Genomic DNA, 17,425 nt, shown 5'->3' on the forward strand with positions numbered 1-17,425 from the left:
AAACAGAGATGGATGTGATAGAATTGTTTGCAAAGTGTACATTTTTCTTAATAGGCCTAATAATTCAAAAGATTTTTCTGGACTATAGTAAATTTAATGTTTTTGAACAAGGGATAATCTATGGTTGGATTGTTTGGTTTTTTTTTTTGGCCTTCTCTTATCTGATTGTCTTTCTGCCTTGCATGTCCATCTTTCTCACCTTTTTCACCAATGAAGACTTTTTTTTTTGCCTTGCAGTAGTGAATATAATGTAATTACAGGTCTGTGCTGACACTCTTTCCAGTCCAGTATTTCCACCAGATTAATCCTATAGATTTGCTAGAAATCAAGTAGAACAGGTATTTCTTTAATTCAGTAAGAAATATTGAGCACTTCTGTTTCTGCAATATTCTGCATTGCACATGTGAACTGGACTAAGAATTGGCGGTTCTAGACTGGCAATACTTATACTTGTACACAAGTTGTAGAGTTAAGATTGTTCTTGTAGAGTTAAAATATTTTAAATATCACATTTAGGTTGCAGCATAGAAATGCTGGCACTTGTTTAGCCACCACAGTGGACATTTCTGTAAGTCACAAGGGAATTGGGTCTATTGTGGAGGACAGCAATATGTCATAGTGTGATGGACAAACAGGTAATTTCACATGAGAAATGCTGTGCTTTTGTAGAAGGTTCCAAACAGTAAAATACTGCTGTTCATAACAGGTTGATGCTAAGGGTGATTGTGGGGTTAGGCTTTTGGAGACTGCAATGTTAGAGCAGAATTCTGCTGGCATAGTTAGGACTTGGCTCTAGTATAGGAATCCAATCCAATGAATTGCTGACTGAAATAAACAGTTATTTTCTTTATAGATGATACTTTGAAGACAGACTGCCTAAACAAATTTTGTTCACATTGGAGAATTTGCTGGACTGGGGAGGGAAGTTTCTCTATTGCTATATTTAGGAGAAGCTGAAAGCAAGAGATGCACGTACTTTGGCAAATATTCTAGGAGGAAAAGTACAGTTAGGCAATAGAATTCCTTAGATATATTATTGAAAAAATGTGAAGTTAGTTTCAAGAGTAGGATTGCCAATCATCTCTGCAAAACATTTAATTAGAAGTCCAATGGCTAAAATACACTGCTATTAACATACTTTCCTTATGTGATAATATTAAATTTCAAATTCATACTAAATAATCACAGCCTGCCAGTAGATAATATATGTGAACAACAGAAAATGTTTCACAGAAAATTTATTCTAAAAATGTCTGAACTATGCAATTATAACAAAACCACGCAAAGCTTAATTCAATGAGATTTACCCTGAAGAACAATTAGTTTGTATTTCTAAGTTACAGGGGTTGGAACTCAGTGGAGAAACCTAGTTTCACATTTTGAAAAATGAGTGGATGGTTGTCTAAGTGTGTTGCTGAGCATTTTTTAAAAATGACAATAAATTGAAAACTTTAGAGAGAAGCAAAAAAATTAAGTTACCTAAGAAAATAGCGGATATCATTCTAGCCTAGACAGTAACAGGGGATCTCTTTTCCTTACATCTCCTTCTGTTTTCTTTCATCTGTCATAATAAACTTTTATGTTTGTATGAAAAATGTTATGTGATGCCATTATCTTGATAACACAGGATATCTTCCTCGCAGGTACTGCAAGGTATAAGCTATGAGTGATTTATGTTTTCAGTGAAGCACTTAAAGCTAATGGTTTGGGGGATATTTGGTCAAAGTAGAAATAAGATATTGTCATCATCCTTTCCTTTATCCAACTGAGCTGTTCTAGTTCACCTGTTCAGTCTAGGAAGATTGTTGTAGAAATGGTGAGGAAGAAATATTTCATTTGTTCATATATGCTTTGGCATGAAACTGCTTTTCATTCTTTTGTTATTCAAAATTTTTATTGTGACAACAGTTGGAGAAATGTTGGGGAAAATGCACTGATTTGACTTTTTTTTTATTTTACTTGTTTGCTTTGGGAGCAGATTTGAAATGAAAAAACCTCTTAGAGGCTCTTAATGAGTTTTTATCTTGTATACATCTTTTATAGTTGAAAGCATTGCTTGCCCTTTCATATAGAGTTTTGAAAGATTTTTTTTCCTATTTTTTAGTAAAGGTTGAAACTGAGGCAGTATTCCAATTGAAAAAACTGGTCATCCAGTTTGCATCTTTTGTGTCACCTGTATGATTGCCATCCACTGAAATTAGTTTGCTTTTGTAGGCTTTGGACTATCTTACAGCTTTTAATTAGGTATTGCATTATAAGAAGTATGTGTTTCAGAACCCATGTTAATAGTAAGGAAAAGCACACTTACTAGAAAGAACTAAGATGTATTTCACACATTTACAGGTATCATAACTGATAAATTACTGACTATAATCTTTGCCTACCTATATCTTATTCTGCGAATACAGAGGCCAACTGGAGTAGCAACCATCCTTTTATAGACAGACTTGCAGGTTCTGAAAGATGATTAAACATTGTTGGAAAAATGAGAATAGCTCCCACATTAACCATGTTTACAGCAACTAGAAGCTGTCTCATACTTTTATTTAATGACACACATGGGTGCTTTCAGTGCTGTAAAGCATGAAGCCTAATGATTTTTTTGCATAAGAGTAGAAGCTGAATAATAGTAATTTTAGCATACACTAGATATTATCAGATAATTCTACTACTAAATATTTGCAGGTGGGAGGAGACTGAGGCCTGTATTTATATGTGGTTTATAAATACACTGATTAGAGAGTTCTGATATGCCTCTCTTTTTGAGCAAGTATTGCAAGTTGTCTGCCAGTTGCGCAGTGAAAATCTTTCACAGACTGTGAATGAATTTTGCATAGACTTACCAGTCTGTTAATTTTGAGTGATAGTAATTAGTCAAAGACATTCTCTTTAGTAAAGTAGTGGAACCTATGTTGTGTATTCTGGATGATATTTATAAGTACTGAATGTGTACCTTATTGAACTAAGCTTTATAAATTAGATTGTTACTCAAGAAGAGGTAGTTATAGTCTTGATTTTTTTCACTCAGTTCTTTGTTGTTTTGTATTACTGGAATTAATTTGTCAGTTAAATGTAGTAAGTTCTGAAGAAAACACTTGGGATATTATATACAGAGGGCTTAATCTGTATCTCAATGTATAATATGTTATTTTGTCTTTCCCTACTTTTAGTATGTTATTCTTATAGTGTTCCAATTATACGGGATTTCTAATTTTTCTTTTCAATTAATTAGTTATTATATGATTAAAATAAAGGAAATATTTAAACCTGAATTATTTTAATTTAACATTTATGTGATCGGATTTCTCAGGGTCAGTGTTCTTTCAATAGACAAACTAGTTTATGTTTGGCATTGCTCTTCACTGAATACTGTATCACTTTCAGAGCAAATTGCTAGCTCTGTGAGGTGGACTGTATGTGTCCTGCAACCTGATGGCTGGATTTTTCTGTCTCTGGAATTTAAAAATGAAGACAACTGTCTTGAAAACTTAATGAAAAGCCAAAATGGCAAATAAAATGACTGCTGTCTTTGTTTTAGGCCTTGTTTAAACTTATAAGCCTAAGATGATCTAGAAAATCCTTTTTGTTTTTGAGCAAATACTGTTCTTCTTGGTGCAAAATTAAGAAATCATAACTACTGAGGGGAATTTTTATTCAGAAAGCTGCACAGGCTCATTGAATTACTTGTATTCCATGCGAGGAGGGTTGACCTTGGCTGGCTGTCAGACACCCACTGCCACTCTCTCACTTGTCTCCTTAGCAGGAGAAAATAAGATGGAAAGCTCGTGGGTGGGGATAAAGCAGAGATCGCTCACCAGTTACCATCCTTGGCAAAACTTGACTTGGAAAAAAAATAATTTAGTTTATTGCCAATTTAAATAGATTTGCATGCTGAGAAACAAAGGCAAAAACTACATTTTTTTTTTTTTCCCCTGGCTTAACTTTACTCTTTCACTACTCTTTCTTCTTCCCCCATTTTCCCCTTGAGAGGCACAAGGGGGCAGGGAATAGGGGTTGTTGTCAGTCTGTAATGTTTGTCTGAGATGTTCAATGCTTCACTTTCCTCACACTTCTCCCCACCTCCAGTGTGGGTCTTCTCCATGGGCGCAGTCCTTTGGGGTAAACCTGCATGGGCTGTACCTGCTCCACTATGGCTTCTTCCCAAAATTCCAGGGGCCATCCAATCCATACCAAGTACATTCAATACAGGATGTATGCAGCATGATAGGGTATCTTAGGGGTATAGGAGAGAAGAATTTTCTGAACACAGGCTTTTAAGCACTTCGTGGATGTGGCAGTGGTATGCTTGAGTGTTCTCAGGAGCAGAGGGAAAGTAGCAATATTATGGAGAAGTATTATATGTATACAGGAACAACATGTGCTGCTCCCTGAAATTTATACAGTATTTGGACATTATAGTATTAATATCTGTTCATTTTGTGTCATTTTGTCTCTTTTAGGGAGTATGACTTCTGCAACGTCACCTATCATTTTGAAATGGGACCCGAAAAGTTTGGAAATCAGGACTCTCACAGTAGAGAGGCTACTGGAGCCACTTGTTACTCAAGTGAGTAACTTCTATTTGTTTTACTTCTTCTTTTAGCATGATGCTATATTTACTCATTATATGTAATTATCTTAATAATTGTAAATAGTAAAATTTTAAATAGCTTTTGTTCGTGACCTCTAGTGGAAAACTCTGTTGAAATGTGTTCGGAAGTTCTTGTTCTAAATAATTAATAGTCTGAAAATATGAGTGGGAATACAGTAGCAACAACTGTTTAGCTATGCTTGTCTTTCAAAAACAGATTAGAAATTTATGAAGCAGTCGATTTAAGACAGGGATCTGACTGAGCATATGCCCTTGGTGTGTTGTGTTGGGAGACAGGTTCAGCAAAACCAACCAACCAAATTAAGGAAACATGTCCAGTCATTCCTAAATGGACTAAAAATGGTATGACGGAAACGATAGTAGGTGATGTTTATAACGTATATATTAGTGGTATCTATCTTTTAACCAGAGAAATCAGCTTTCACATAGTCAAAGAACATCTTTGTGTATCTATGCCTATCAAGTTTCTTGTGTCTGTATAGATTTAAATGTGCTGTGAATGCATGGACAGGAGTGACGTGGTCTGGAGAAATACGGCAGTAGACATCAAGCTTCAGTCATCAGCAGGGTGATTTGCTGAAACTGTGACCTGGTGCCTTTCTTTTCCTGAGGTGCTATTAGAAATAGGCAGCTAGTTACATAACCACCATAGTAAGCTTTAATATGGGTAGCCCCTTTATTTAAAATACATAAATCATTTTCCTTATAATAATGCTAATTGTATTAAAAATGAAGAATGCCAGCCAACGCCATCTGCCTAACCACCTGTTACTAACAGTTTTCTTGTAGATGTTGTGAATCTTGACGGGTAGAAATTTAGGCCTTGTTTTGAGCATAAGACCAGACTTCAAGATGGTTTGTTTTCAGAATAAAACAGATATCAAATATAAATCCCTACTTCTTTATTTCTCTAAATATGATGTCTGTGTATGGTTCCCACACTCTTTAAAAGCAATCACTTTCCAAAGAAGTTACACCTAGTCTTCTTTATTTGTTTTGGGGAAAAAAAAAAAAAAAAAAAGCATTATCTTTTTACAGATAACTCTGGGAATGTCTGTGACACTGCACAAAACTTTACAGATTCAAAGATAAATAAATGATGTGAAACGTACATCGATCTGTTGATAAAGTGATTATTAGCTATCATTATAAACCTTTACAATTGTTGATATGGAGGACAGACTAAAATCCAGAAGACATCGCAATATGAAATGAAAATGTTATGAGCTCTATGTTATTCTGGTCCACCTGCTGGCAAGGGAAGTGAGGCTGCTGTGGCATCATGGTCAGTTGTGAAAAGAGTAAATTACTGAGCATTCTGAGAGTGATTTTCCTGTTTTCCTTTCATTTTGTTTTATTTTTCAACAATGTGCACAGAAGAGAGAAAATAATATAACAGCTCAGAAATGAAAGCACCATCATAATTTCATAGTTCCTGAAGTTAAGGTTTAGCTAGATTTGGTTTGATGTTGGTCCTCAGCAATGCAAATACAGCAATTACAAGTTGAACTACATGATGTGAATTTCTTCATTGTTGAAAACTGTTTCCAAGATCCTTACATTTGTATATTTTTACATTTGTATTTATTTACTATTTCAGCAGTATGTCAAGAAGACTAGAGGAAACAAAATGCAGTCCAGAGGGGCTAAAGCAATGTCTGCAGTTTTATTCACAGTTTATGAATACTTCCATTCTGATTTCTTCATGATGTAGGCCTCTATAGAGTATGAAAATATAAAAAAGAACTTTCTGAACATGTGATTTATTTCTCGTTCTAGAGAAATAAGTAGTTCTACCTATTTTCCTCTAGTTTGAATCTAATAAAGTGTGTTTGACTAAAGCATGTTTTGTGAGCCACACAAACATAACCATGAAAATTTTGAGTGAGGAGAAATGTGCTACCTTCAGAGTATGTTTATCTGTTGCATTTTTAGCTTAAGTTATTCATCTGTTCTTTGTTTTTCTCAGATAAATTAACAAAAGTTAACAATCATCCCAGCTTGAAAGCTTTTCCTTTCTTAAAGCTACATAAACAGTCTGGTCAAGTCAAGAATAGTATCTTGTTTATCTCAGTTTGGGCTTGGATTGCAATCTGCCTATGCCATGATAAACTCCACAAGAACTGAGCCCACATTGCATGTGCAAGCATGTTTCAATCTCCTTAGAAAATTTAAAACCGTTTCCTAAAAAGAACATCTACTTTGAAAGTTTCTTTTTAAAAACATGTAAGTTATTTAATCTCTGTTCAATTTAAACTCAGAAGTCCAATGTAGATTCATAAGAGCTGCTTAACACAGAAATCTTACAGATGTAATTTCACAATTAATTAACAGTAGGTCACTGATAGAAGAGAGATTCAATGGCCACAGACTGCACAATTTCCTGAGCAATCTGGTCTGACTTTGAAGGTAGCCCTACTAGATGACATCCTGTGGTCCTTTACAGCCAAAATTAGTTGGATGGTGTGATTTTTAGCACTGTCAAGACAAATCCATGCTTTGTTTTGGCATCACACTTGAGTATTGTAGAAGATCCTTGTGTTATCCAGGCTGTGTATGATTTTGAAGAGTGCTTGAAAAAAAAAAAAAGCAAAACAGTTATACACTAGGCTTTAGGCTTCAAAAATACTGATCAAGCTTTTTGTGTCTATCTGGGGTGTGTGTGTGTGTGTGTAGGATTTAGGTTCTGAACTGAGGGTATATATAGGCTCATAAATGAGTAACGTTTATCAGAAATGAGATTTTCTGATGGTGGAGGATCCAGTGATTTCTGTTGAAATTCTGTGGAGTAATACGGAAATGTGATGTGGATTTGAAAAAGAACATGGCAGTGAGTCGGGAGAGTGGCACATTAAAACTTGAATTTTAGACAAGCTCATTAGTGTTCCAGATGAGAAAATATGGATAACCTATGAATTGATTTAGAAGAAATTATAAGACAGGAAGGTTGTCTGAGCTGGAGGCAAAAAAATCCATTAACTGATCATGAGAACGCATTAGAAATGACAGAATTGCATTTATTCTAGGCAGCCCTGAACTGGCAAACTAATTAAAACTTTCTTTGGCTGTCAGAGGTCTAAGTGTATTGGAAGTTACTGAAGCATCCATTTGCCCAGTGCTTGTTGTCATATTTAAAGTGTAACAGATATGTGCTCGTATCTGCCATATGTCTTTTTCACGTTGCTGTTACTGAGATTTTGTGGAAAAAAATAAATAAATGTTTTGTGATTTTATAAATGTTGACATTTTTTACTATAAATCTTAAAATTTTTAATTCTATGAACATTATAGAATAAAACCTGTAACTAAAATATATCCTTAAGAATTAGTGCCTCTTATTCTCTCATTTTCATGCTTGTAACCAAAATGAATGACAAGTTTGTCAGACTGTGAGTGGTTTTCAGAAGAAAAAAGAATTAATTTTTTACAAAGGGATTAAATGCCCTTACCTGATATTTTATGTGTAGCTGGAAGATAGTGTTTGTGATTGAGATGTTTGTGGTCGAGATTGCCGATAATGACTCAGGATAGTTTTTGGTTTTGGTGATTTTCCATTTTAATTAAATACAAATGTGACTTTTCATGAGAATGAAAGAGATTATATAAATCATGAACACAATTGTTTTAGTCTTTTTCAAAAAAAAAAAAAGTACTCACATGCAAACATATAAATGAGAAAACAGTTATGTATAATTTTTGAAAATCAGGTATGCTTATGCTTTGTTGATGAAATATCAATTTTCTAGTGTTAAATTAGAACATTTTCTACTTTCTGTTTGGTAGTTTGTCATAGGTATTTTAAATAGCAGTCTGGCTGTTCTACAAATGTACCTTTACTATCAGAGCCATGCAGCAGTTGCGCTTTTCAGAATATTCATTTTTGGAATATCATGCATAAGTTCAGATTTGTAAAAATAACACAAATAATAGTAAGTGTTCCAACTCTGAGTCCTGTTATAGAATGAAACAATAATATTTTGCAAGGCAGACAGATGCCATTGATTTAATGTTTTTGCATTTTTCTTGTCTATAGTATCATTCAATAAAATGTAGTAACCTATATATAAAATAAACACATAATTATATAAAATTCCAAATAGTTTTAATTAGTGAGACATATTTAGAAAATTGTAATAATTATTGCTGATGTTATACTTGATTTCTCATCAAAGAGTATGTGCCTAGTCTAATCCCTTGTGCAGTATATTTTGAAAATGAACTGATTTCTGTATTGCCTTGAGAAATATATTTATATACTCAACCTTTCCAGTTATTCAGAGATTATTTGTATTTGGTGAGCCATTATCACATTTGATCTGCAAATCCGGTGGACTAATTAATCTCCATGGGAAATTATTGATTGCTATTGTCTGGGAGCTGCATCTGAACCACAACACTGCACGTGCACACATGCAAACCCAGGCTTCCTTTTGGAGGTTTTGTGAACGTGTATGCATGTTTAAAACAATTTTGCAGAAAAATGGTTACAGATGATGGAGTACTGTATGTCTGATGCACACGTCCCACTTGTGTTAGTAATTGTGCAGAATTTTTGTGCAATTTCTCTATTTGATAGCTAGATTCAGCTGAAGCTGTCTTCAGGACAGGCCTAAAGGAAAATGAATTATAAAGGCTCATTTTTGATCATTTGAGCTCAATTTAGTAACATTATAAGGTCCAAATTGTTATTTTCTATTTGAGCACGACTATTTTCCCAATTGCAAAGTTATTTTTCATTTAAACACTCGGATCCGTGGCCTTTGTGGCAGTGCGGGAGGTTGGACTGTGCATCAGTCTTGTCTGGCGGGGGCTCATTAGGCAATAGCCATTAGTGTCAGGGAGCCCATGCTGCATCCCATCAGAAAATGAATTTGGGATTTTTCATTTCTAACTGAAACTAAACCTTACATCTCATTTATGAAAGATTTCTTGGTTGAGAAGGCACATCATCCACCTTGCTTTTTCCAGTGTTGCTCTATTTATTGCTTAAAATGCTCTCTGAACTCAAAATTAGCAGGTGCTTATTTAGCTCAGGGTGCTCTTTAATCTGTAAAATCCTTCAAGAAATGTCTGCTGCAGTCTGGCCTTGACAGTTTCTTCTTTGCCATAAGATTTACTAACATCTGTGCCTCTCTGTAAACTTTACTTGGGATCTTCTTGGTACAGAGACTTTTTGTGCTTGCTGAGGGATTATTTAACTCAATTTTATCATTTCTATTTTTGTTCTCCATGACTGGAAAACCATGGGCTATTTATAGTATGTGGTGTCCTGCAAGGTCAGGACCTTGTCAGTCTATATTTGCCTTCCTGTGATTTTATTCGCTGTTTAAAGGTATTTATGTACGTGTCTGTACCTCTGAGCTTATGCATATGTAGCTTAGCATTTTCTGGAGGAAGAATGGAAACTCAGGGGGCTTTAGGTCTTGCCCACTGCGCCCATATTCCATTTTTATGACAAAATGGTGCCAAAACCCAGAGTAATTGAAAATATTGTCTATTTCCCTTCCACCACACAAGCCAATGTGAAGAGATGGTGAGAAAAAATTAATGCTGGAGATGTAAGTTTTGCTGGCACTATGACAGATTTGCCCCAAATTGTAACCGGAAAACCTTACAACTAAATGGGCCTACTGTATTGCTTTGTATTCATAAATGCTAGAGTTTTCATCCATTGAGAAATGTTTTGACTTTGGTCAACCTTAACAAATTCTTAGTGGTCAGGGTTACCAGAGGGGCACAAAGTGTCCTTGGCTTTATGTGGTATGGATGAAACTGTTTTCATCACTGTTTAATTTAAAAAAGCATTTACTGCTTTGACTCTTCACTCTGAGATGTAACCTTCTGAAACAGGTTTGCAGTGTCTCAGTATGGCATAAATATATCCATGTGCAGTGAATAAGTTCTGAGAAGGAATATGCTGGATGTCTCTGCTACTGCCATGAATAAATAAATCACATCTGACTTGATGCAGTAGGTCATGTCATAGCTTTATCTGTTGTATGAACAGAAGATGGGTGCTCTTTCATGCCTACAGAGTTGATCTCTCAAATTGAGACTCATTTATATTCTTAGAGATGGACTCTTCTGGGGTCAGAGCTGTGACTAAAGCCAAACAAAGAAAAGAGACATGGAAATAAACATGCATCTGCCCACAAGAATTTGTAGAAACACAGCTTTATGTAGAAAAAAAATCATTAATGTCCCCTCCTCATTGCTTGGCTAGCAGCGATACCAGCTGTTTTTGTGAAGAATACCACCAGGACTACTTTGTTCAGCACTGGGGCCCCCAGCACAAGAAGGACGTGGACCTGTTGGAGTGAGTCCAGAGGAGGCCATGAGGATGTTCAAAAGGCTGGAGCACCTCTCCTATGAAGACGGGCCGAGGGACTTGGGGTTCAGCCTGGAGAAGAGAAAGCCCCAGGGAGGCCTCCCAGTGGACTGCTCCCAGTGGACTGCCCCCTAAAGGGGGCTGCACGAAAGCTGGGGAGGGCCTCTTTGTCTTGACTGGAAATAAATATGATATAGAAACAATGACAACAAAACACAAGAATAGGCACATAGCTGAATATTAAGCCAGAATTAACACCAAGAAGTTTTGCCAGTATTACCAGTTGCTGCTCTAGTGCAGGAATGAATGTACAGAAGTGGGGCAGATAGTGGGAGAGGGGGATTTGGACAGATCTTTCCTATAAGTGTAGGGCATTCAGCAGGGAAGGGCTAGTGCAAGCAGTTGGATAGGTAAAAGCTGGGAGAGTCCTTGATAGTGCCTTCATCCTGACTCTTTAAACAGTGCAGCACGGAGCTCTGAAACTTATCTAGTTGTTTTTTTTTGTTTGTTTGTTTGTTTGTTTTCCTGCACATGCTTTTCTTATAAGTGTTTCATGGAAGAGTTTTCAGAAAGTGACGTTTCGTCCAGGAATTTCCAAATTCTAAGCAAAGAGCAAAAAGTATTCTGAATAATTTTTGTGATACCTTTCTTTTACTTGTGTCCTTGAAGACATAGCAATATGCACTTTAACAGAGCTGAGCCTTTTTCTGTTCTCAAAAATCCAACTCAGCTGGTTCTTAACAATTCTGCTGATTTATGTAGGGTCATCGCTATAGAAAGGGAATATCAAAAGTTTTGAGGGGAAAATGGCTTCTGTTGCATTTTTTGTAGATTCTTCTTAGTTTGCAGATATTTTTTTTCCAAAATATCGTACGAATAACATATCACTTCCAAAAGTTTTCAAAGTATAAAAAAGGATAGTTACAAATACATTAGCAAATTATTTTCTTTCTTTCATGTCAAAAATACTAATTAAAGCAGGAGATCTAGATCCACTTATGCTTTAAAAGATGAACGCATAGTTATAGCCATTTGAATTGTTCAATGGATATATGGCCTTGTTACAAAACCAGTAATAGAGTTTCATTTTGTCTGATAAGCAAAACCTTGTTGGTACTATGAACTTATGCTTAATAGAAGTATTTGACATAAGAGCTTTTTCAGTGATGAAAATAAAACACCTTAAATTATTGCAGTGGATATAAATGCTGATATAACAACTTTCTGAACTATAATACTTTTATGTTTAGTGTAGTTTAAAAATGCAACTTTGAGTGCTTTAGCAGGGGGTTAACTTGAAATAAATGTTTTTAACATCACCAAATGAGAATCAGATGCAATACAAATAACTAGTGCCAGGCCTACATACTGTATGAGCAGTGAGTTGGCATGGTTTCTTACACAGCAGCTTCAAAATAGCTGTTACGATATCCAACTGAATCACTGTGTGAGCTCACAGTGGCGAAAGACAATGTGATCCGTAAATGGATCAGCTGGTGGGTATGAAGTAAATTTAGCAAGACAGTATTATTGTTAGAGCATTGCATTAATGAGATTATTATTGGAAGGATTTCCCATTCTCAAAAGTGATGTTGACAAATTGGATATGGATCAGGGAAGATTAGGTGAATGGCTCAAGTTTTGTTTTTTAATGGCATACTGAAGACTTTGGATGTATTTCATTCCTATGCAGGCTTATCAATAAAGAAAAATTGTCTTAAATTAACTTGCAGTATAGATTTTAAGACTATTTCTTGTAGCATCCACAGAATAAATGATATTCTAGAACTAATTTAAAATAAATTCAAATATGGTATTCACACCCTGAAATAAAAATGTTCCAACATGAAAATGATGTTCAGTAATAATTCTAAAGTAAGTACGTACATGAGTAAGCTGTAGTAAGCAAAGAGGTATTTTGATCTCAACCAGTATCTGTATGGGGGAAGAAAAAAAAAAGCCCAAAATGTTTTCTCATATTGTAGGGTTTTTAATTGACAAAATGCCCTGGATGGAAGCTGAAAGTAGAAATAAGTGTAAACTATAAATAACATCCACTGGAATATTTTTATTAGAATGATGGGGAACTGAGTGCTGCTGGAATTGTTTGATTAAAACCTGAGCATTTTATTTGGATGAAATGCTTTAAGTCTACCAGAAGTTAAAAACTGAGAAAAGAATGACTGGAAGAACAAAAAGTATGTGCAGTAATGGGCCTTCTCACTTTATGAAGTAGGGAGAAAGTAGGAGCAGGATTGCTTATTTGCTTTCATAGATCAGCTTTGCCAAGAAAAAGAGAAAATTGATACAAAACTGATGTGATTAAATATGTATACTTCTAATGACTTCCGTAGTCTTTGGAAGAGATTTTGATATTAAGTTCTTGTAATCCATTTTAGCTTCGCTCTTGACAATGATGTAAAAATCTTTTTTCACTTTCTTATTTTTCAGTAACTTAATTTGCTGGATGTCATCATCAATCTATAAGAGTTAGAAAGGGTACAAAATAAGCATGATTGCAAAAAGAATATGCTAATTACAAGATTTTGCTTTGAAGTGTTAATTAACCTAATTATATGAGATCCATGTTCTGGAAAGCAATGCTAATTTTTTTCCATAGTCCTTCAATACATATATCTGAAGATTGGCTGATATATTTGAAGTTGAAAGAATTCAGGGCATGGATATGTGGATAATTTGTTTTCTTTCCTGTGTTAATTGATTCAGAATATCGATTCCATGGGGTGTGTACCTTTATATGCATTTTTATTTATTTTTTAGTAATCTTCAAATTTTTTGTAAAATGTGATAGTATGTAACTAGAGAGACCTGAGCATTTTGGGTATTTTTTAACAAGTCATTGCTTTTCAGTTAGAGAAATTCAGATATGAATTGCCATTTTGTTTTAATCATATGGCCAAAATTACAGTGTTTAGTTTCCTGTTCGGTAAATTGATTTTAGCATCTTTTCTGACAACCTCATAGGTAGTTCTTGAATGTTTTGCATCTGGGCATCAAATGCTTATGTTGTGGGGAAATATCCCCTTCTACTTGTGAGCAATTGTCTTTGTCAATGGATGATTGATATTTTCCCCCTTGATGTATTGATGTTTTTCTTTTATTTAAATTTTTGTGTGTACTACTAGAGTCATTCAGTAGTCATTGATGAGACTTCTCAGTTTATTATTGTATAACAAGTTATTAAGCATAGCTAGCATATGCTTAGCCAATTGAACACAGATGCATTCAATATTGTGATATGATGTTTGAAGAATATAAAATAAATAATGTTCTGTGGAATAGAAATTTTCTGTAGATATGTTCATGTATATTTTTTTTAATTCTAAAAGACAGTAATATTAGAATTTTCATTCTCGTTTAGTGTATTGGATCAATGTAAAGCAAAGGACTAGTTGCTCTAATTTTCGTTACTGGCTGGTAGGTCATAAATTAAAGGGTATTTAGCAAAAAAGCATAATCATAAATTAGCTACTTGCCTTCTTTTATGTGGATATTTTTTGTTTAGAAATAAGTTTTAAAGATGGAAATAGATGGAATTGATTGTATATACCCTTTTAAACCCAGAACGGTAGCTTAATTTTTAGCTTAGGAACCTGTTAGTGTGGAAGAGAATAAACCAGAAGTAATTCCTCCCATGCCACAAGTTACTGCAAGCATGACTTGTCAGATTTCACTCCCAGAACCACAGCAAGGCTGAGGCTGGAAGGCACGTCTGGAGGCCACCTGGTCCAAGCCCCGGCTCAAGGAGGGTGCCCGGCACTCATCAAGGATGGGCCCAAGGCCTCTGGGCCTGGCCCTGGGCACCTCTGAGCAGAGTCTGGCTCCATCCTCTCCACACCTCCCTGCGAGGCTTGGTGGACACGGACGGGATCCCCCTGCCTTCCTCATCCCCAGGCCCAGCAGCCCCAGCTCTCTCGGCCTCTCCTCACAGCAGAGGTGCCCCCAGGCCCTGAAGTAGTTTGAAGGCAGATGTTGATCCAGTATGGATCAACAAGCTGTCTGGTATTGAGCAGCTCACAGCTGGGCACAGTACTTCTGGTGTGGCCTCACCAACGCTGAGTAGAGCATACAAAGCAGTATAACATGAGTATGGTACATAGCGATATACCAACCTTTCATATTGCAAGCTAACCCTGTGTTTTGTGAACATCATTTTATTAGACACACCCGCAATTTTGTTGCATTTAACCATGGGAGTAGACCTTTTACTGAGTTGCATGCTCATTTTTTGCTTTCCTTGTTCTCAAACCTTATCTGCTTGTACAAATGGTTAAACTGACAGTTTTCAAAGAAGGATTTTAGGGAAATGAGATTTGCAACAGGAATTAATTTTCCTTATTCATTTCATGTCGCTCTATAGTAATGAAATTGTATTGTATCTGCTTATGCTAATGGTAACTTCTTTTATTAGAAGGTGTTCATATAGAAGCATAATGTATCTAGCATACTGAATAGTTTCTGAATGTTGTTTCCAGGGGATACGTATTAACCTATTCAATTTTTCCCAGCAAATTACACATATCTACACTTGGTAGTGGAGAACGATTAAGCTTTTATTACTTTGCTTGAAATATTTTAATTAACCATATATTATTCTGTAAGGTTATACTAATACAAGTACAAAATAGTGGCAGCTAAGGTACACCTATTCATTTTTGAAGGGAAGAGATATTCAGTTACATTTTCCTGAGCTATTGCCAGATAGTTTTTTCACTTTTCTGAAAAAGGAATTAGCTCAAAAAGCATTAAGCAAAATACATGCGTGAGGATCAACATGCACACGCACATTTTTTTCCCTGTCTTCCACTCAGTACACATTTTTCAAATCTGATTTCTTCATATATTTTACTACATGATCTCTTTGTATACTTCCATGAAGTATTTCTTTTGAAACTGAGAGGCTCTGTGCTTTCATGTACGTGCAATATGATATTGTTTGTTATGTGTATGTGATGACTTTAAAAAGCTTGTTGTAGTGTTTTATTTTGTTTGTTTTTAATCCTTTCTAGAAAAGGAAACGTGCTTTATTTGAGAAGTTCTTGCCTGACATAATGGAAGTGTTTGTTAGAGTAACGGAAAAGATGCAGCTATATTATTGCTGTAGTACCAATTATGATCAGTTAGTTCATTTTATAATGATCAATGCCTGGTAAAATAAGTTTTTGTTTGTGAGCAACTTATGTGAAAAATAAACTCCCTGTCAAATAAATTTGGAGACTCTGAATTCAGAGTTCTAGCTTGCTTGTTCAAGATGTGTCAGGGTTATTAACCAGAAATGAATGGAAATTTATGGCCGTGCCATCCTCATCCAGAGCATATGCTTAATGGCACTATTACTAATATCAAGAATTTAGGACTGATAATTTAATTGTGTGCAAATTTGGACACAAAACAAGTTATTTGAGGCTTTGACCTGCAGCTGGCTGCTTCTTCTTCATGTGGTAGACAGGTCTAGAAAGATAACTTTCTCCTTCCTTGCTAGCTTATCTTGACAGCTAAAAATGAGTTGGTAATATTGCTTTCTAGGCCATCATTTATTGCTTGGTGTCTGATTAGTAGAGGCTTTCAGTCTCTTTGTCTGTTAGGGTCTTTCATGTGTTCCTGGCTTAGTTACCTTTCAGGTTTTCTAGAGTTCACTGCTTGCAGTAAAGTCAGGTTGAAAGCTGCAGTGCTGTATCATGGAGGGTGAAAAGTTGACCTCCTGTTCTAAATCAAAGAAAAACTTAAGAGCCTTGGCACTTTATCTACTGTACTTTATCATCATTCCTCAGGCATCATTTTTCTGATCATTACTTGAAACTGAAAAGGCTAGACGTGGCTTTGAGGTGTGTGTACCTGCTAACATGACAGGCCACGTACTTTTTGTTATACCCTATTATACAAATATTATAAAGTCTTGGGACAGAATAATCAAAGTTGTACCTGTCATTATTGTCTGTCAACTTTTTTGGTAGGTACATACCAGTATTATAGTATACAGAATGGACTGACACAGCTCACTATTTCTTTTTCTCTCAAAGGGCATGTTGTGAATGCATTTTTAATTCAATTTTAGTTTGTTTTGAACATTAGGTACAATGTAGCAGGAGTTTGTTGTTAAAGAAAAATGTTTTGGGGGGTTGTCTGTGACACTTAAAAAAATAAAATAAAATAAAATAAAAGGCAGTTGTGATCTTTCTGGTCTTTAGTCTCCTGTGAAAAATGTATTTCTTGCAGAAAAACTGCAAGAGGAGTGGAAATTACTGCTGCACTCCTCATTCTGGATTTTTTGTGGGTGTTTTAATTTACTGAACAAAAGTTACTAAGCACTTTGAAACTGAAGACTGAAATTTTGAGCTCAGTATAGTAGTCACTGTATAATATTTTATACATCTTTAAAGAGAGCTTAGTACAGCATGTGTTCTTCACACTTCTCGGCCTTTTTCATTGAAGAGTAAAATTGGTATAATCAAGATATACAATCA

The 17,425-nt window shown here is 35.3% G+C and overlaps 1 protein-coding gene across 4 annotated transcripts in view; it reads left to right on the top strand.

The window, feature by feature from the left end:
• Nucleotides 1-17,425, top strand: part of CTNNA2 (catenin alpha 2) — a 468,162-nt gene that overhangs the window by 51,128 nt on the left and 399,609 nt on the right. For all 4 annotated transcript variants that reach the window (XM_068679577.1, XM_068679580.1, XM_068679578.1 and 1 more), the window contains exon 2: nt 4,461-4,567. In XM_068679577.1, the coding sequence (XP_068535678.1) occupies nt 4,466-4,567 (102 nt within the window). In that variant the 5' untranslated portion in view covers nt 4,461-4,465. The remainder of the gene's footprint in view (nt 1-4,460; nt 4,568-17,425) is intronic.

Source organism: Anas acuta, chromosome 4 (assembly GCF_963932015.1).
Source record: "Anas acuta chromosome 4, bAnaAcu1.1, whole genome shotgun sequence".
Classification (NCBI taxonomy): Eukaryota; Metazoa; Chordata; class Aves; order Anseriformes; family Anatidae; genus Anas; species Anas acuta.